The sequence below is a fragment of the Cyprinodon tularosa genome, unplaced genomic scaffold (assembly GCF_016077235.1).
Source record: "Cyprinodon tularosa strain WSP-4 unplaced genomic scaffold, ASM1607723v1 ctg232, whole genome shotgun sequence".
NCBI classification, from domain to species: domain Eukaryota; kingdom Metazoa; phylum Chordata; class Actinopteri; order Cyprinodontiformes; family Cyprinodontidae; genus Cyprinodon; species Cyprinodon tularosa.
In genome coordinates, this window is record NW_024038870.1 from 774,092 (window position 1) to 795,262 (window position 21,171).

Sequence of the window (21,171 nt, forward strand, 5' to 3'; positions counted from 1 at the left end):
TTGCTCTTTGGACAAATGTTTCTCGTCTCTTCTTGCTCACATTACCAGCTGTGCATGTCCACAATGTCTGCTATGAAGCTCAAGTCCAAACAGAAAAAACCCCAAACAAAACTATCTGCATATGCTGCTAACTGGTATTAATGGGTAGACAATGTTTATCGTCATTAACAGATTTAGCATTGATTTCAAACCCTTAAATCTTTGTATTCAGATCCGTTGGTTAAAAAAAAAAAAAAAAGTGTTTTTCCCTCCCCTATTAATCGTATTTTATTTCTGTATGGATTCATCCATTTCAAAATGTTTATTTTTTCTAACAATGCATTCCTTGGGCTTCCATAGATCATAGTAACATCAGTTCATCACTTTTTCCTCTTGTATGTCTACTCCTAACTCACAATCTAGCTCACTGTGTGACACAAGGAGCTGCAAACATTTAGGGACTGATCTTCAAAAAGTTTGCGTCTTAAAACGGGTGTTCAAATGGGTTTGAACGTGCAGATAAAACCTTCAAAGAAGGTGCAAAGTGATTAGTGTTTGCATTTCAGCAAACAGTCATTTTTTGTATTTGTGCCTTCAGTATAATTCATCAAACTCACAGGTGAAGGATGTGCAAATGTAAACATTTATGACGTGCAAAGCAGCTTTTCCAAATCCAAAGCTCGACTGCAGCTGAAGTTTTTCTGTCTTTAGTGCTTCTGAAACTCGGGTGCAAACTGACGCACAAAAATATCTGCTTTCATTGAGGCCTCAGAGGAGGCATTGGTGCAGAGCCAGTGGATGGAGATTCTGTCAGCATGTTTTGACCTTAAGAATAATAGAATTATTATTATATTTTTTTTTATAGTCTACAGAGGCTGGTACAGATTAATGCAGCTCGACGGCAGACTCCCTTTACATACCGTAATTAAACGACAACAAAAAAAAGACTGCATTTAGTTATTGTGGAATGTGTTTCTTGTGCTCTGTAGAGACCACAGAAAGTGTGGGATCACTGCAGGTTTCAATAATGCAAGTTGCACATTTATGTTTTATATGTTTGCACCTCTTTTCTGCTTTTCTGCTAACTTTTTGTCAGTACCTCCAACTACATGGCTTAAAACCTGATCTTTCTTTAACAACCACCCTCACCTGCCTTTAGAACATGCAGTCTTCTCATTTTAATGAGCAGAGGCAAACTGGTTTGAACATCTTAACATCTTTAGATCACCAACAGCATTCCCACTTTTTGCACATACTAAAAAAAAATAGCATGTGCAATTTGGCACCTCTTTTTTGACATTTTTGAAACCCTTTGAGGACCTTGGTGTTTTTTATTTTCATTGTTCGTTGTGTTTTACAATTATGTTTAACAGCTTGAACCCTTTAAATTAAATTAATTTAATCAATCAGTCCGATTTAGGATGAAAATAAAATCTGAGATGTAATCACCCAGCTTTACCAAAATACCTTTTTTGTTCAGTATTACTGAACTAGCAAATAAATTTGCATGCCATCTGGGTAGAGATGAGACTGATTTATCGAATGTAGTATATTAGCATTTTACTATCAGCCCTACTGTTCATTCATTGGCCAATTCATCAGTGCATTCAGCAGCAATGCCTTCAGATCCCTCAAACTGCTACTCAGTTTTTTTTCTTTTGATAAAGGTTCATTTTTTTAAATGTGACCTGTGTAACATTTTTATTATTGCATGAATCTTTTCATATAAATAGAGGAAGAAAAAGCAACATTAGCTTCAAGAATCGACTCAGTCTAGCCAGTCCTCGATAAATTTATCTCTACATGTGGATTTATATGCTTTAAGAAAAAGCATTTGAATTGGTTAAAAGATGTCTCTCTCTGTACATTACTTAGCACCTGTGGTCATCCATTATTTGACTCATTTTTATTTTGTAAACTGTACTATGGTGACTTAAGAGGATGGATTTTTTATTATTAGTGCAGATTATCAGTTCATACATATTTTGTTTGTGTGTTATAGGTGGAACAATCCAAAGTTTTGATCAAGGAAGGGGGTGTCCAGCTGACACTGACCATTGTGGACACGCCAGGTTTTGGAGATGCAGTGGACAACAGCAATTGGTACAAAATACCACCAATCACATGTTCTTCATTTTCCTGTATTCCTCTCTGATCCATGTCCTCCATCTCACCAGCTGGCAGCCAGTAATAAACTATATCGACAGCAAGTTTGAGGACTTCCTTAACGCAGAGTCGAGGGTGAACCGTAGATCCATGCCGGATAACCGAGTTCACTGCTGCCTGTATTTCATCGCGCCTTCTGGCCATGGGTAAGTACAGCATGTAATAGGAGCTGGGGAGAGGCTTTTATGAGGAGAAAATGATTTAAAGATGGCAGCCATGCACAGAAGGAGAGACGCAATATATTCATCTCCATGTGTTGAAGATGAGGAGACAGTCAGCCAGAGTTTGACCCACAAAGGTTACATAACCCACTTTTGCACATGCTCAGTAAAGATCTGCTCACAAACACAGAAGCAGCCAATCAGAAGGGAGAGCCTAAGATGTTCACACATGCAGACAAACACCTTCTTCTGTCATCTTGCAGCATATTAGAGAGTGTATGTGTGCAGCAGTGGATTTGTACAACTCTGAAATAGATTTAAATTATCCCTGGAGAGAGAGAATACATCAGTGGAATTTAATCTGCAGTCGGGTGTTCAGCTCGGATTGATATATAAATATCAGAAACGTTTTCTCCAGACCTAACTGTTCTATTCAGCGATGCAGAACAAGGAGACCCCCTTACAGTTAAATATAATCACTCAGTTAGTGCAGGGCTTTAAAAATGTGATTATGATCCTCCTCTTTAAAAAACTAGACATGCACAATAATGTTCAGTCATGCTAAGCTTCCTTCACTCCCTAGATATATGTTCATGTGTTGTAATATCTGACAAACTTTATAACGTTCAGCTGGCTTTTACTGAAACTTTACAGACATTTGCTGTTTCCCCTTTTTTAATTCTGTCCAATAAGCAGCCAAGGCACTCTTTGGAGCCACTCCATACACAACTCACAGAAAGCTGTAAAATTTGAAAAGGTATAAATCTTGAGTTAAAGGAACGCTGCAGGCAAATGTTCCCAGACGCAAACTTCCTCCAGTGGGTTTGTGTCCCAAGCACTTCCATCAGCAGTCTTCTTTTTTCTGTTTTATTGATGGTTTCTTAAATCATTGCCAGTGTTTATGAGATAATTTAGGAGTTCTAAAACAGACATTTCTGGACAGTCGATATCTTGTCTACCCGAAGTCTGAGTGCAGACATACTGACTCCGGTTTTATCCGGAGCTGCTTTCACTCAATCACTGCTGGAGCAGTGGAACACAAACTTCACCCAAATGTGCTTCTTCTGTGCAGATATCACGTCTATTTCTCTATTTTTATTATTCTGCATTCCTGCTCCAACAAACTAAAGCATGCTTTCAGAGGTGTATGCAAACACAAACATCATGCATTGTTTAGTTTCACAAATAGAAATGACTGCACCCATACAGGCTCCACTGTTTACTGCGTATTTAATCATGTGGTTGTTTGCTGTAATGAAGCTCATATTTGCCTTCCTACACAGCTCAGAGTTCATTGTGTCAGAAACTTATTTGACATTCAGTAGTCAAGACCCTGCAGGGGACACACCACTTTCTTGTTCTTCTCGTTTGATTTGATCTAATTTGCTGTTCTTTGTGTCCCTCTGCTGGTGACCCACTAGACTGCAACTCCATTGCAAATTGATGCACTGAAGGTGAAGGCTTGGGTTCATTCATCTGAATTTAATTTTTTCTGTGAGTCATAATGCCTGACAGCACTGCTGACCTTCTGTAAAGTTAACTCAGATATGCAGCAGCCAAGAATTTAATTAACCCAGAATAGTTAGACCTAAACTACAGAGATGCTGACTATAGGGCTGACTAATTTTGAGTTTGAGCTGTTAGTTTCTTTTACTAAAAATATTTCAGTATTCAAGTGTTACATTCATTCTTTTATTTTAGTTATTTTCTTTTACTGATCTGGACTTGCAGTTATCAGTCATCTTATTTTGTTTATAGTAAAGACCGCTTTAACTGTTCCACTGTGATACATGCAGCTAACCAAAGAAGAAATGGAAAATCATGCTAATAAAAATTTGTCTACAATTTGATGCTACCAAGATCTTATTCATTGTTCATTATTTAACTGAATCAATATCTTTAGTGGAAACTACCAGCAAACATGGATAAATCTGACTGGAAATGAGTGCCTGACCTACAGAATCTATGACTGAGGTTAAGAACAGACAGATAACAAAGTTTTCTCTCTAATTTCAAAGGGACGGTATTGAAGCAGAACACCAGCATAAGTTACTCCAAAAACTGGAGCTGATTACAAAAATTAATTATTAAAATATTGTTGTGTGTCTTTCTATTAATTTATAGTAATATCGTACTTACCATAGACAAGTATGAATCAGCCTTGCATTAGAAATGCTGCTTGGTGACTTTTCTGCATGTGAAAGTCTTCAGACATACATCTGTTCATCAGGCTACAGAGCAGCAAAGTAAGCCAGACTTTCTAGAGCAGTATTGTTCAGAATGAGTCACAGACTTTCTTTGGCGTGTGCAGCACAGTTCCTCCTGCTGTGATCCGAGGCAGAGCCGGGTCCTTTTCAGTGTCATCACAGTGGCACATGTTCAGTACCAATTGCAATGATTTCAATCTAAGAAGAGTAAACAGAATCCTGATTAATTTCCAATAAATATTATCATCACACTTTTCTACATTAATGACATAGCTTTGTTTTCCTAATATGATTTAACCATTTGGCATAGCGTTATGCTTGATTCAAAATGTGAATTCGACCATAGTGACGGGATATTAGGAGTCTTATGAATCTGCAGTGTTCCCCATGGGTTGAGAATTTACATGTGGTGTTGGGCAGACCAGCTCACTGTCTGGGCGCAACATAACTGGATATGGACCCCTCAGTTCGTTATGACTGCTTTCTTTCATGGTTCCAACAAGTTAATCAGAGCTATTTATTTCATTGGAAATGTTTTTCTAATGTAAAGTCTTGATTGATCAATTAATGTAATAATTAAATCAGGGAAATGATCTCAAGTTAAATAAAAATGTCACTCTTAAATGTATAACATTTATGGCACTTTTGGCTTTCCATAGTTCTGCAATTGCATTGGTTTCTATTTATCTACTCTTGTTTAGATTTGCAGGATTATTTTATTTTTCTTTGCTGTATGAACCAGTATTTCCTCTGACGCTGCTGGCTTTCATTGCACATTTCAAGTCCACACTGACTAACCTGTATATGAAATAATCTCCACCTGATTTTAATACCTTCCTTCCTTTTTCTCTCTTTCTTCAGTTTAAAACCTCTGGATATTGAATTCATGAAGAGGCTCCATGACAAAGTCAACGTCATTCCTCTCATCGCAAAAGCCGACACACTGACCCCTGAGGAGTGTCAGCTCTTTAAAAAACAGGTTTGTCTTTCTGTTTCTGCTACACTGGCCATAAACGGTGTACGTTTCCAAAAAACAATAGTTTTAAAGACTGTTTTTATCATACTGTCGTGAAACAGGGAGTGTCTTTGAGCAAAAGAACACAAACAATTAATAAAATAATTTTTTTCCTCTTTATTTTCCTTATAAAACTTGTAATATTGATTGAACAGGTGATAAAATTGCTTACCTGTGTTAAATCGAATCATTAGTGCTTTATGCCATTAAAAGGTTACCTATATAACCCCTTAGTTTCACCACATGTGGAACAGCTCTTTCCACGAAATCTCAATAATTTTTTCCCCTCATACTTGTAAATGTTTAAATCCTTGTTTAATAGGGCTACATTTACGCTTCCCCCTGTATTTCAGGTCTTTGGGCCGTATCTCTAATTCAGATTTTCTTTCACACCCTGACAGATAATGAAAGAGATACAGGAGCACAAGATAAAAATTTATGAGTTCCCCGACACTGAGGACGACGAGGACAACAAGCTCATCCGCAAGATCAAGGTAAACAACAGAAAATGGCTTTTATTTTACATCAAGGCTTTGAAGAATTTGATCTGTGTCCAAACCTCATATTCTGCTTTTGATCCCTCCCTATAAGCTGCTCCCTAAGGAAACTTTAACCATTACTACTGTCAGTTGTAATGGTTAAAGTTACTACTGTTCATTTACCTAAAGGAAGTTCAGTCTTACTTCTGGGTTGGGAGCTGTGTTCCTTATTGGACCATTTTCTGTGTTCAGTCTTAACATATACAGACCTTGCTGAAAAATAAGAACTTATTAGTTCGACCATATGTTCCACTCTATAATAACTCCCAAGTTAGTCAAGACTATGATGAATAACACGCATATTTAAAAGTCAAATTTAGCTTCCTTCGTTGCCAAAGATAAAGACTCCCTTTTCACATTTGTAGATCCCACAGTCTCCTTCATATAAAGTAGTGGTCGGCAACACTCAGCTCTTTAGCGCCCTCTTTGTGGCTCCCTGGAGCTTTTTCAAATATTTATGATAATAGATTTTTTTTTTTTTTTTATTTTAATATGGTGTGCAGGAGGTCAAACAAATCTTCATTATATTTTTCAATGCCGTAAACATTTTTATAATAAATAAATTTAAACAATAAATGTAAACATTTCTTTCAACGAAAATTGGCGTCATAGCCATATAGATCAGTGGCCATAGCCTGCGACACACGTTTCAAAGCGGCGGGTGTGTCTCGGGACATGGATCCCAAAGGGGGAAAAAAGTAATGACCTGATGACAACAGAGGATTCAAAGAAGAATGGACTGAATTATCTGCGTTTATTATCAGTGTGGAAGGGTTGCTGCATTTTTGCTTTGTAATGAGAGTTTATCAAAAAATTTAGTAATTTGGAAAGTCATTTTCAGGGAAGGCAAGCTAAATATGCAGCCAATCACCAAGTTGGGAGGGAGAGAAAAAGTGCGATTGCAGAACTTCTGGATAAATTAGGGGAGCGCAAAGATAACTTTTAGAAGTGGATTATATCTCCAAACTCCACTGCTGCTAGTTTTGTTGCAAGCATGGAAAACCGTTCACAGATCGAACAGGTAGCGCTCTTATGCAGGTATGTGAACTTTCCTCCATATTTCCCCCCCCAAATCCTCAAAATAAAAATGACGTCAAAGAACGCTGGTGACAGAGGATGGGTTAGAGAGCACTGCTCTGATGGATGTCAGTTCCTGCTTGGTTGCTCATGACTCAACAACTCCTCCCAACAGAAACACATCTACCATAGAAAGATTCCTTTATCGGGTTTCTATCATTTCATTAATGCAACAAAAACCTAAACCGTGCAGTGAAGCGGTGCGCAGTGAATTCCACGCAGTAAGAGTGTTCACTGCTCCTTCCTCACGTCATGCTACTATGTAAAATTTGCTCCAGGACAAACAGTTAATCATGAATGCTTATTATATATTTAAGCCACGTACTCCTTTTTTATAGTGTATGGAGGACCAACTCTGCCATATTTAAAAATAAATACAGAAATAAATAAATGCTGAATAAATAAATAAGCATGCAATTAATTGCCAACAAAAATACAATAAACAAATAAATGTAAGTAGAAATTAAATTATACAGTGAGACATAAATGTATATAACTCTTTTAATTAGCTTCTTTATTTATTTGCCTTTATAATACTTACCTTATTTATTTTTTTGTCCTTTATAATCTTCAACTTTATTTTTTATTACTTATATTTTTAAGTATTTATTTATGTGCATGTTATAATATTTTTGTCTGTTTTATTCTTCCTTTGTATTTTTTTACCTTAGTTATTTCTTCGCCGCTGTTTATTTCTGTCTGCCCTTTTTACATTTCTGCCTGTCATATTTACATTTCAGCATGGATTTGTGTCTCATTATGCAAATGAGGAGGGGGTTTGTCCTAGAGAGTCAACTTCTGCTCATTGGTTGGCGGTCCATCTTCTTAACCCACAGAGCTCAGAGTACTAAGTGTAATCTAAGTTCTCTTTTCTGTTGCTGTTGTTCAATAAAAGTATGTTTTAAGATTATTTGAGGCGAGAATATTATACTTTTAAGCATCACCATATGGCCCATTCACAGATTTAATTCGTAATTTAAAAGAAAATGTGAAGAACTTGAGAGGAACGCGGCACCAGCGGAGCTCCAAGGGTAATGGCAGCCAGGTCTAACCGCAGCCCGTCTGCAGCGGCCCTCTCTCGGAATAGCCGTGTGTGAAGAACCGCTGGCTATGATGGCGATTTTTTGTTGTATTTGGCAAAGTTTGGCAAAGTCCCTACTCGCGTTCTAATGACTTCCGACTCGACATCAGACTCTCCTCCTGTAGATTCGACCGATGTAGTAAAATGCTAACCAACACGCTTCACACATGTAAAAAAATACAAAGGAAGAATAAAACAGACAAAAATATTATAACATGTACATAAATAAATACTTAAAAATATAAGTAATTAAAAATAAAGTTGAAGACTATAACGGACAAAAAAAATAAATAAGGTAAATATTACAAAGGCAAATAAATAAAGAAGCTAATTAAAAGAGTTATATACATTTATGTCTCACTGTAAAATGTAATTTCTACTTACATTTATTTGTTTATTGTATTTTTGTTGGCAATTAATTGTATGCTTATTTATTTATTGAACATTTATTTATTTCTGTATTTATTTTTAAATATGGCAGAGTTGGTCCTCCATAATAGTGGGCTAATACGCTTAGAGCTCATCTTGCCATACGAGGCTTATAGAAGACTTTTACATTTTTCGGCTCCAGACAGATTTTTTTGTTTTTTTTTGGCCCAATATGGCTCTTTGAGCAGTTTGGGTTGCCAACCCCTGATGGTCTGATATAAAGAATAAATTAATTAGTCTTATTTTTTTTTTCTTTATCATTAAATCTTCTTCACATTAACCCAAACTGTTGCACTAGCAGCAGCAGCTCTGCAGCGAGAGACACTCTGCCCCTCCCCACCAGCAGCAATCGCTGGACCAAAACAATGAGCCCAGATAGTTTTAGGTGCATTCACACCGAATGCAGTGTGTGCGGCAAGAGCTGAGGACTTGCATTATATCCCTATGCAAACCAGGCTGGAGCGGTTAAGGGGTCAGCAGTGAATTCCATGTGGGGAGAACACACTGCAAATCTATCAACCGATGCAGATACAAGGAAAAACAAACAGCTAATATCAGCCAGCTGGTGTGTTGGCCTGTCTTCTCTGATTATAGGTTTCATTTGTTCCAACATGCAGCTCCTTTCTTAAATACATCAAAAATATTTCCAAAAAATAAATGTTAACTTTTCCAGCCCTTCACCAAAATGTGAACAAAACTGTTCCTCTTTGGAAGCAAACTATATAAACGGTGTGACTTAGTAGAATATATGGCATTTATCTTTCATTGTCCTAAAGGTTATATTTGTTAGAGCAGCATGAGACTCCAGTTTTTTGGGCCTTTGATATGTTTCTAACGTTGCACACGTTTATTTGATTCCTTTGAATTTGGGCTTCTTTGCTGAAGCTGCAGCAAATATAAAAAAATCATTTAATTAACAGCAATCAGAGACATTGCTGACATGTAGCAGGCTGACTGGGTTGATAGAGACGCATGTGGGGGTGTGTCTGCCATCTTGCTTATTTTTACTTAAAGGGAAAATTTGTTTCTGGGACTTTCCTCCATTTATAGATAATATTGAAATGTTATTAATATTCTTGAAGTGTTTTTGTTTCATCTCTTCTTTTTTTGTTTCTTCTTTTTAGGAAAAGATGCCACTGGCTGTAGTTGGCAGCAATGTGGTTGTTGAGGTGAACGGCAAAAAGGTCAGAGGTCGTCAGTACCCATGGGGCGTGGCAGAAGGTAGGTTGACTCGGGTCCACCTCTGGAAGAGAAATAAATAGGTTTGAACTTTGAGAAGAACGTAGAGGACTAGAACACAGGCTTCAGTAATTCAAACGTTCAAGAAACCAAAGAACAGTTTTAACGTTTCATCAGATTTGTTATGTGGATCCGTATAAACTCTCACTGCACTTTATCAGACAGGAAATTTGCCAAAAATAGGCTGAAACATGTTGCTGTTTAAAGTTGGACGTGTTTGGAAAGTTGTTTGGATGAATGACGTATGATGGAACATCATGCATGATTCCCCCATCTGTCCACTCAGTGTGTTCTGTACCGGGTAATATATCAACTTGTCAAAAATCTAGATCAGCTTAGCTTTTATTTGGAAACTCTATAATTGATTGAGGAATTGTTAAAAATATCAGAAGCTAATGGCAGTAGATTAAACGCATTTAATTACACCCAAGATAGATTTTTAAAACTGGACTTTATAAATACCTTTCTTTATTACTCTAGAGTTGGATAAACAAATTCTAGCTACACTCTCACTGGAATTTTATTTTATATCTATCACCACTTAATGGTGATGCATCAAACACATAATAGAAGCAAGCATTATCAGCTTTTTGTTTAAGAACTGAATTTGATTTTAAGCCTTCCAGGCTCTAAATGACTGATAAAAAGACCATCAGGATTGAGGCTATTCCCGTCCAGATAAAATAACCAGATTGGGAACAAATGCTTTGATCATAGACAGTAAAACCTCTGGACTGAATTTGTTTCCATCTTAATTCTATATTCTTGGTTTTTTTCATGAATATTTTATGTAGCATAAACTATCTGATAATCCACTGTTTAGGTGAGAAGTGTTAAATTTTGACTAGTGAGGGCATAGATCAGTTAGATCAGTTTCCTATCCTACTTCCCTCCTGCACCAGTGTACCCACTTGTTTTGGTAGAGTTGATCCTGAAAGGGATTCTGGAAAAGGAGAACAGACCTGGAGTCCTCTGGTATTTCACGCATCCTCACAGTCCACCTCTGTAAAGTGTTCTCTTTTCTTTTTTTATGCCGTTTTGGGAAGGGGTCTGTATATCCTCAATGAAATAAAGTGAGAAGCCTTTTGTTGCTTTGTGGTTGACCATGTATCAGTCTGTCACTGTCTCATTCTTTCTTTTCTCTCTTTTTTCCCATTTTTGTTCTTTGTCTACTCTATGTCTTACAGAGGGCATTTTTGGTAAACAAACCATCATTCACTTTATTTCAACCCCCCACACCTCTTGCCTCCATGTAAACTCCCACCTCCCTCTCTTCAGAATCTTCCCCTCCCTCCTTTCCCTCCACTTTCATTTGCTTTGCTCTCACCTCATTAGGCTGATGGTCAAACCAATGCTCTGATCAGACTTGGGCTATAGACTGAAAATCTCCATAACACTAAAGCAGATGAATTATGCATTAACAGTTCAATCCGTAGACACATTTATTGCCATAATGAAAAGCAACACATGCGTCTCACAGACAGAATGTGACGGTTAACAAGTTAACCGGAAGAAATTTTCAGCATAACCTTCCAATGTATGACCTGGTATCTGCCACAACCAGGTAGGGAGAGGAGAAAATGGACACAAGGCCAGGTCAGCTCTTTATGGGAAACCAAATCCAGAGCAATCATTCATGGTTCTGTCCATCATTCAGTGAAGAACTTTCTAGAGAGAAAACGGTTAAAGGCAGCAGTAGAAGCAGATAAAAATAACGGCCCAGGATTACTATCTGTCGGTCAATACATATGCTGTGTCTGAACGTCTGTCCTAACCCCTTAATCCCTAAGTCAATATATAGAGCAGGGACTATATAGTGGACTTTATAGTGACCTTTCGGACAGATGATCACTACCTTTCGCTCCTCGTTGCTGACGTGACTCTGCCTACCGGCACAGCACCCGGCCATCTTTGTTCCGTCTCTCCGTCAAAATAAATCCCATGATGCTCTTGCAAAGCATTTGGGGACATATCCGCTGCCGCCTACAGCTGTCTCTACCCGGCACCGGCAACAAATAACAAAGATGACGCAGTCACTGTGCGCGGAGGCCAGACATGGGCAATGTGGAGTCAACAAGTCATCTCCATGTCATGTATTTGTTCTACCCAGCCACTGAAGCAGGTGAGTTCAATCTTCACCGTGAATTAACCTGTGCAGATTGGACTCACCTGGTTAATTGGCTGGGTAGAACAAATACATGACATGGAGATGACTTGTTGACTCCACATTGCCCATGTCTGGCGGAGGCAGAGTCTACGTAAAGGGAAAAGTAGTCCGTTGTTTAGTAGTCAGTTAACTGACTCCCCCCGCTCTATATAGTGATTAAGGGATGTAGGGGTTAGGGTAGATATTTGGGCACCTATATAATATGGCGTTATAACTATATAGTGCTCTATGTAGGGGTTAGGGCTGACATTCAGTGATCAAAATTAATATGGCGGCTCTCGGCAGCCCTGGCCAGTAATACAAGCATTTAGGCTTAGTCCACTTTCTGCAAAATAATATATAAAGCTATTGGCCACGATAACTGTATTGATGCATGAAGATATGGTACCAAGATGAAGTTAGGACATAGGAGTTTTGCTCCAACTCCTGGCTACATACCAGCAGATTTCCACCACCCGGTGGATAATAGTGGGACCCATAGAGAGAAAAGTGTAACCCCGTCACATAACAACTGGTACAAGTTTAACATTCAAAGCTCTAGGAGAGGAGAAAACATCCATTTATCATAGTCAATTTATTAAGCCTTACAGATATCTTTGCAATAAACGTAAACGGAATAAATATTTATTTATAATGTTTTCATTAATTAAGGGTTTTTATGGCCCATACATTTTGTTGAGAAGAGCCAAGTATGTACCAGGGTTCATATGACGCTAACGTGACATGAAGCTTTTCTCAGAGATTCACTGAATGTTTTCTTTATGTCTGCAGGGGTTTTTGTTGTTCTGTTGTATTTTTTGTTCTGCTTTAATTACCATGACCTGATGCTAAAGCAGAGACATGATGAAATTAGTCAGAACCAGATAATATACTGGCATCTAGTTTTTTTTACCTGAACCAATGTTTTTAAGACAATTTAGGTTTCAATCAGAATGTTTTTGTGGTTTCAGTTTTGTAAACAGCAGACACTTTTAGTCGAGGCAGGTCTGAAGTTTCTGATGTGAGGAGGTTATAAGACCTCATGAGGACATTCTTTAGTCATCTGTTTACTCATAATTTTTGGTTTAATAAAAATAAAATTGACAATGATAATAACCAACGTTAAAGAAGAAGAAAACCATATCAAAGTCCACCTTAAATCTGCCCGGAGATTAAGTTTATTCCCAGGTCTGATGCTGTTAATAATCATGGAGAGAGCTAGAGGCTGTTTGGTGCTGAAACCCCATCTGCAACCAAAAAAAAACTCACCCTAATGCTGTGGTTTCCTTATTTGCTGCTAAGGCTTTGAACACATCACCATCAGTGTTAAATCTAAGCCCCAGGGCACCCTGCAGCTCAGCTCAGTCGCCACTAGCTGAGCTGAAAGGTGCGGAGCGGGGATGGTATGAAGGCCTTGCTGCATCTCTGGATCACAGACAGCAAACCAACATGCTCTAACACATTGCTTATAGTGTCATAAATAGTTATGGGTAGTTAGTGTTTACTAGCGGAGCATGTAGCAGCTTATTTGATGAATTTGGGTAACATGGCTTGTGATTAATTTTCACTCATTAGCATACAGAGTTTGACTGTTAGAGCTTCATCTTGATAGAAAAACATCCTTTTGTTCTGCATGTATTAAATAAAAGGCTGTGTGCTCTTTTTTATTGGACCAATTCTATTTCATCTTCAAGCCATTAAGGAGCACAGTCGGTAAATAAAAGCGGTGAAAATGTTTCTGCACTGTATTCTGATTGGTTACCTTTAAAAAATAGAATCCAAAAGCGGAGCGGCACCATCAGTAATCAGATGTTATCTGACATTTATTAATAAGTTCTTTAGACTCTGTTAAAACCTTTTTTGTTTTCTTTTGACCCTTAACTTTTACTTAGATACTCTACCTGTTCCTTTACTGAGGCTTGCACTCCCTCCTGGTCATGCATAGAACCCCCCCAATAACCGCCACACTCCCTTCTACAAAGACCTGTGTTCCTTATCAGTCAGTTTGGTCACATGCAGGTTTTGGTGTTTGATTCGGGCTGAATCTGGGCCAAATGCTGGCCAGTTCTGGGCCAAGTGTGAGCCGTACGGATCCCAGCAGCTCCAGACCCAGATTTAAACCCTGGCTGGGCGCACACAGTAACTTAAAAACCGTACCCCTCCCCTTCGTCAGAGCTCCCTCCTCTAGAAGAGACAGGAGGTCAGTGGCTGCTTTGGAAGGCCAAGGGCAAGGACAGCTTAAGTTTCATCAATGGTAAGGTGTCCTCCTTCTTCCCTCTGCTGGTCATGATGTGCTGCTGAGTTGGTGGGAGGCAGAAAGGAGCAACGTACTGAATGAAGAGGAGGCTTGGAGATCCACCATGTTCAACCTGAGCAGTAGTTTATCTGGAGTCCTTTTCCAGAATCCCAAAGTCTGACCTTTTTACCCTGTCTGCTTTGTCTCAGTGTAAACATATAACCATTCCACTGAGCCACAAAGTGGGAACAGTCATGTTGTCTTACCCTCAGTACCTCCGTCTGTGTGGCGTTCTGTGAGTCCAGTAGAGTAACACTGTGATCGGATAGGACTTTTTTTTTTTCTACCCATTTAAAAGTATAACTCACTAAAACAGATAAATCTCTTTGTTGTTATTAAAAGTCATTTATTTCATGTGTTCAAACTGGTCTCAAAGTTGCTTCTGCATGATGTTTTGATGTGCTTTTCTTCCTACATCTTAAAGAAAAGTTTATATTCTCTAAAACATTTTTAATGTTTTGATGAAAATGTCTCCCAGAAGCTACATTTCCATTGAGAGGAATTCCTTCCAGGTGGCAATGGATTTGCAAAGGCAGTTGGATTCACTGTTTTGTTTACATCCAGCTGCTCATACAGATTATTTCTTTCACTTAGAGCTGTAGGATTCAGGAAAATATTTCAAATAAAATAAATCTGGGTTTGTTGTTAACAGGACAGCAGGAAAACAGCCGTTCGTCTGAAACGCTTAGCTGTTTCATTCATTCATTATTTTAGAAATAAATCTTTGACCGTGTTGGACACACATTGTGACTGCTGGTTTGGAGAGTTTAAATTATTGCAGATTAACCATTATCTTTTTGATTAGCAAGGAGCAGGGCTGAAAGGGTTTGATTGTACAGGGTTTGTCTCCAGTTTGTCCTGTAGGTGTCAGCAGAGCGCATGCAAAGGCCCTGAGGGGCTCATTGACTTTCTAAACACTTTTGTCTCGGGCCATTAAGGATCTCTAAGACTTCCGTGTAACACTTCTGTTTAAGTTGGAAAAAAAAAAACTCATTAAAGCATTTGAGAAAATCCACCATCTAAAATAAAATGGCAATCTCAGCAGGTGTGCTTGTTGTGGGAGAAACTCCTACATATTCCTGAAATTTAAATCTCTAAAAGAACTCATCCTATCTGATCATAGTCTTTCTCTGTTGTTTTCTCTAGATACAGTACTAACACTATTAAATTTTGTTACCATGGGAACGGATCTTGTTGAAAATGGACCCCCTTCCTTTAGACCTCCTGAATGACTGAACTGTCTGTTTAATACTGACTTGCATTTTAAAGTTTTTAGTGTGAAGATCTTTGAATCCATGTTATCTCAGCACTAAATCAAATACTGAACAGTTGGTAAGTTTTTAGTGTAGAAAGGAAACAAGCCACAGATATCTGAAAATCCACCGCAGAGATAATCTGAGGATGAATTTGATAAGACATGGTACTGTTGAATTGTGTGTCTGACTGCTGCTGCTTCCTTCTCTCTGCTTGCTATGTTTCAGTGGAGAACGGGGAGCATTGCGACTTCACTGTGCTGCGCAACATGCTGATCCGGTGAGAAACAGGGTTTTACTGCAAACCTGCTTCTCTCATTTTCACAGGGATGTGCCCCAATGATGTCCATCTGATAGTGGCTTCAAGCTTTCTGTCCCTAAAACTGTTTTAATTCTGCATTTGGAAAGAAAGTTTGGAAAAAGGTGCTACAGATTTGAAAAGTCCATTCCACAAATTGAAATAAAGATAATATTCACAGAATAATCAGAGCATAGTTTTATTATAGTTATTGATGCATTTAAAGACAAAATTTAAAATTTTGGCTTTTTCTACGTAAAACAGGGATGTTAAATTTCAGTTTTAGTTTATTTGTCATACGAAACAAAGGCTGTTTGGCAGGACTGGGTATCAATTTTAATTTCAACGATCGACTGCATAATTATCCAACATATCAATAGTTTTAGATTATTATTTAGCAGCAAATGAACAGAGTAATAGCAGTTTTTGGCAGCTATAGAGAGCTATATGGAGAAAGGATTCAAAATGGGAATAATTTTTTATTATAATTTTTTTCTTTACTCTGTCCTATTTTATTAAAAAAATCATGACGTAAGATAAAAGGACTTTAAAATTTGAAATAAGTTATTTGTTTTATAAAATTTCTGTAGATAGTAAAAAAATAAAACATTTATTAATTACTAAATATCGTTTTTTATTAAAGGGTCAACTGGGCTGCTTTAATCCAAACCTTAGAGCTTTTTTGTTGTTTTGCAGCATTCAGATAGGGTTTTTCAGAATGGGAAAATACAAACAAAACAGATAAATAAATAGCACTAAAATGTAAATAGTTTAATATTTGTTTTTTTATTTAAACACATTTTATTAAAAAAATTGTTTTCATGTTGTGTATGTGATTTTAAATTTGTCTTCTATTAGATTTTATGTTTATCATGTCATATCTTTGATTTTTGTTTGTTTTTTGTTTTTTTGGTAAATATGGACCTCGGTCTGTCCATAATGTTTTGCGGTTAACCCCTTTGCGGTTAATATTGTCATTGATGGGGGGCTTTGTGGTTGGAAACTAACACATGAGAGAAGATAAACTTACTTGCGCATACATATCGCAATAATAGAGGTTTTTAGGTAAGGAAAGCAAATGATCATTTTGTATTCATGCGATCATCCTGAAACGGCTCAGGCGTCTGTGGGTACAGTGTTTGTTTTGCAAAAGAAAGTTGCGGGTTTGATTTCAGTTTCCTTCTATAAACTGATCATTAGTCCCTGGGCAAGCTGCTAAACCCAGGTTACCTGCTGTATGTTGCTTTGACCTGGCTCAGTGACGACTTTTAACCGATTTAAACATGGTGTTCTGTATTCTGATGGATTTGGGAGATGTTTATTTCTGTGTTTTTCCTTTTTTTTTTTCTCTCCTTCCAAAGGACACACATGCAGGATCTGAAGGACGTCACCAACAACGTCCACTATGAGAATTATCGCAGTAAAAAACTGGCCGCTGTCACCTGTAACGGGGTGGACACCACCAAGACCAAAGGGCAGCTCACAAAGTAAGTCCTCAGCTCTAGGGATTACTATTTCTTTTTAAATAGTAGTATTCTATTCATATATAAAAATACTGTAATGCCTCAGTACGGGGGGAGAAAATGAAGTTAATATTTTCCAACTGTACAGCGCTGGGCTTCATGAGAGTCAGAGATCCGGTTCAGTTTCAGCTGATAGAAAACTCCACCTAGCAATCTCTGTGAACTTCTCTTATCTCCTTTATATCTGTGAACCGCAGGAGTCCTCTGGCTCAGATGGAGGAGGAGCGCAGGGAGCACGTGATGAAGATGAAGAAGATGGAGGCGGAGATGGAGCAGGTCTTTGAAATGAAGGTTAAGGAGAAGAAGCAGAAGCTGAAGGATTCCGAGGCTGAGGTTGGTGATAATGATGGTTTACCTCAGTGCTGACTTATCTTCAACCGTCCTGAATGGTGTAGATGTAGAAAAGATTATGATTGAAATATCAAAACTGACTTTATTAGATAACTTGTGAGCTATTTAGAGGATGCATGAAAATGAGGTCAAAGATGAGTCTAGGTATATAATTCAGGGACCTCAGAAAATTAATTGGCTAACTAATTATCTTCCCTTACAGTTAAAGGTATAGAGGATGATCTTTTATTTCTGGATGGATTCATAAAATAAGTGGTCCTCCTAATTGTCAATCATCCTGGTGATATGTGTACGTAAGGCCATCCTATGTGCTTGTCCTGCTATCTTTTTGTGCGCATTTACACTTTCAGGTGTGTATCTGTGGTGAGCTGCGGTTTCAGACAGTCATTGAAGCTCACCTTTCTCACCACGGTTCTTTGAAAAGGGCTGAGGGTTGTAAAAGTGTCTACCAAGTGTATAAAAAGAATAGAAAAGCATCAGAAGTGACAGATATATCCTAGAATGTTTTGCGCGGAGAGCTCTCCTCACAAAGCATTATGGGATTTGCTGTCACAGTGGCCCCACTGTCGCCATAGGCTGTTGCTATCCAACAGCGGAGACTAAGATGTAGCAGGCACCACGCGGTGGAGGTGGAGTTACGTTACCAATGGAGCAAAAAGCATTGATCTGTCCAAATGATCACTTAACTTGCAGTAGAAAACCAGTATTAACTTGAGTCCGAAAGTGATTCGATTCTGTGCTGATTTTTTTTAATCCACAGCTGGAGAGGCGCCACGAACAGATGAAGAGGAACCTGGAGGCGCAGTACAAAGAGCTGGAAGAGAAGAGGCGAGTGTTCGAGGATGAGAAGGCCAACTGGGAGGCTCAGCAGAGAATCCTGGAGCAGCAGAAATTGGATGCCTCCAAGTCAGTACCAGTTTGCTTTGCCTTCATCACCTGTTTAGCTGTTAATAGTGACGGAACAACATTATGAGACTGAGGAGGAAATGGGAGGAATTTAAATGTTGATTGACTTTTATATCAACTATACTTTTGTATCAAATTCACAGCAATAATCAGAAAGCTTCCTGAGCTTTAGTGAACTCCAAGGGCCCAACACAATTTTTTATCTCTGTTGGAATCAAACTTCTTTTTACACCATTTTACACTTGATCTTGAACGATCTTGAAGGTAAGGGAGAGTTCCACTCTCCCTTACCTTCATTGCTTTGGCTTGTTGACCAATGGTATGGTACAGTGAAGTAATCACAGTCACATGTTATGATAAATATACACACAAAGGATGTATTTACTGACAAACTGAGCAAAAACAAAGCTTAAAATATAAAAGAAAAAAAATCTATGTCAGCAGGCGCAGTAATTTGTCATTAAAACGTCCAGTTACTGGTGTATATATAAATAAAAATGTCAACATGTACGTTTCATTATTTTGGTTTAGTTTGGAAAATAGTTAATGTATTTTATTGTTTCTCCTTTCTCTGACAGGACGATGGAGAAGAACAAGAAGAAAGGGAAAATCTTTTAAAGCCAGAGAAAACCTCCCGGTTCAGTTTCAAACTCCTCTTCCTGTCCATGTCCTCTGAAGTCTTTGTGTCATGTGGGCCTCAGACCGATCATTCAGTCAGATGTCAAATTCAACCTCCCCCGTATCACACGACGCAGAAACGGACTCGCCTCTGCAGCGCCTCTGCTTCTCATGAGGAATGCATGTTTGTGCTTTTCTATTTGCTGTATTTCTTGACAAAGAGGGACCTTCCTCAGAGTTACCACGTGGCAGGGACCATGCATATCCATTTGTAAACATGCAGTTTTTCAGGTCCGCAGATAGCGGTTTGTTTTACTGTTAGGAAACTAGAACCCCTCAGACATTGAGTGTTTGCAGTGTTTCTTTGCAGCAAGGTCAGTCTGCTGACGCTGATTCTGCTCAGGAGCTGCTTGATCCGACTGCAGACAGACTAGTTAGTGAACCCGTTCAGCGGCAGATCTCCGTCTGCCTCAGGAAAGGGTAAGAAAACAGGATTCTGTGGCAATATTCAGGTTTTAAAACACTCGTTAACAAGGTTTTTCCAAAATAACTTTTCTTCCCTTGTCTCTAGTTAAAAATATCTTCTAAGATTAACGGCTGTAAACAAATGAAGTAAAAGCTTCTCAGTCTGAAGCATGTTTGCATTCTGTCCAGCTGAAAAGGTGTTCTGCTAACCAGTTAAAATCAAAATGTTTTTTTTTCTTTATAATAGTATGAAAAATAATCCCTTCTGATTTCACGTCTGTTCTGAAACATTAGAATTATTTCTGTTTTTTCTAGGATATAAAGTGAAGCCTCACTGGTGTGACATCACAGTGAACAAAGGTGTTTTATATTGATGGGTTTTTTATCATCCACCTAAACCCTCTATCATGATTATTCCCAATAGTTTATGCAAAATTACACAAAGGAGGATTTGTTTAATCTGTAAATTGATAGAATTCCAATCAAAATAAAGTTTTTCATATTTGTTTTACAAATAAACTCACCTTTATGCTGATAAATAACAGAACAAATTTATAGGGTTTAATTCACTATTTCTTTCCTGGGAGCTGTAATGTTTTATTTTCATATGATGGATATAAAATACTGGTTGTACTCTACCTTAATCCCTTCTTTGGTTGAATAAATCCCTTCTTCCTCCTGATAAATAGCAGGGCAAACCCACAGCACATAAAGTATTAACTGTATTTACCTGCTTCTGATATGTACAAACAAGAAGCTGTTCAGTTTTTCTTTTTTTTTTTCCACATTATTTCAGAGCAGAACCACATTCATCTATACATCTGTCCCCTTAAATAAAGCTCCTCACAACTGCTCCCCCTTTTTTGTTTACATCTAATCTGAAATCATAAGAATCTGTAACGACTGACCCAAATGCTTAAGTTTAGCTGTATTTTTTGTAATATTTTCTTTTTTTATATATATCTATATAAATACAATGTTTCTTCTTTGTTTATCATGTTTTCTGTCTCTTAACTGTACATGGTTAATATTAAAGTTATGCTTTAACAATAACTGCCTGTGATTTTCTTTTTTTAATCGTTTTAGGTACTCAAAACTTGGTCATTTACAACTTTTCATGCTGTTGGAATTGAATAAAATTATTTTTGGTGATTGGGAAAAAAACAAATGTTCATCTTAAAGGTAAATTGATATGGTGGTGAAGGTTCTCAGTCATCCAGGCCATAGTCATTCAAAAAAAAGTTTTAAAAAATCAACTGGACTTTTTTTCCAAGTTTGAAGACATTTCACTTCCCATCCAGGAAGCTTTTTCTATTCAAAATGGCCGAAATTGCTCTGAGTTCTTTGTTAGCCTGCAATTCCTAAAAATTTGATAGTGATATGTTATAATTTTAACAACTAGCTACACCAAAATAAGTCATT

General features: G+C 37.8%; 1 protein-coding gene across 4 annotated transcripts in view; it reads left to right on the forward strand.

Annotated features, from left to right (window-relative positions):
- LOC119784712 (septin-7-like) overlaps nucleotides 1-20,802 on the forward strand; it is a 59,444-nt gene extending 38,642 nt beyond the window's left edge. For 3 of the 4 annotated variants that reach the window (XM_038286910.1, XM_038286909.1, XM_038286912.1), the window contains exons 4-14: nucleotides 1,982-2,082; nucleotides 2,157-2,291; nucleotides 5,375-5,492; nucleotides 5,930-6,022; nucleotides 9,779-9,875; nucleotides 11,081-11,092; nucleotides 15,817-15,868; nucleotides 17,248-17,373; nucleotides 17,607-17,742; nucleotides 18,521-18,666; nucleotides 19,245-20,802. In XM_038286910.1, coding sequence (XP_038142838.1) covers nucleotides 1,982-2,082; nucleotides 2,157-2,291; nucleotides 5,375-5,492; nucleotides 5,930-6,022; nucleotides 9,779-9,875; nucleotides 11,081-11,092; nucleotides 15,817-15,868; nucleotides 17,248-17,373; nucleotides 17,607-17,742; nucleotides 18,521-18,666; nucleotides 19,245-19,284 — 1,056 coding nt within the window. In that variant the 3' untranslated portion in view covers nucleotides 19,285-20,802. The remainder of the gene's footprint in view (nucleotides 1-1,981; nucleotides 2,083-2,156; nucleotides 2,292-5,374; nucleotides 5,493-5,929; nucleotides 6,023-9,778; nucleotides 9,876-11,080; nucleotides 11,093-15,816; nucleotides 15,869-17,247; nucleotides 17,374-17,606; nucleotides 17,743-18,520; nucleotides 18,667-19,244) is intronic. The other variant, XM_038286911.1, reaches the window with a different exon arrangement.
- Nucleotides 20,803-21,171: the final 369 nt, after the last annotated feature.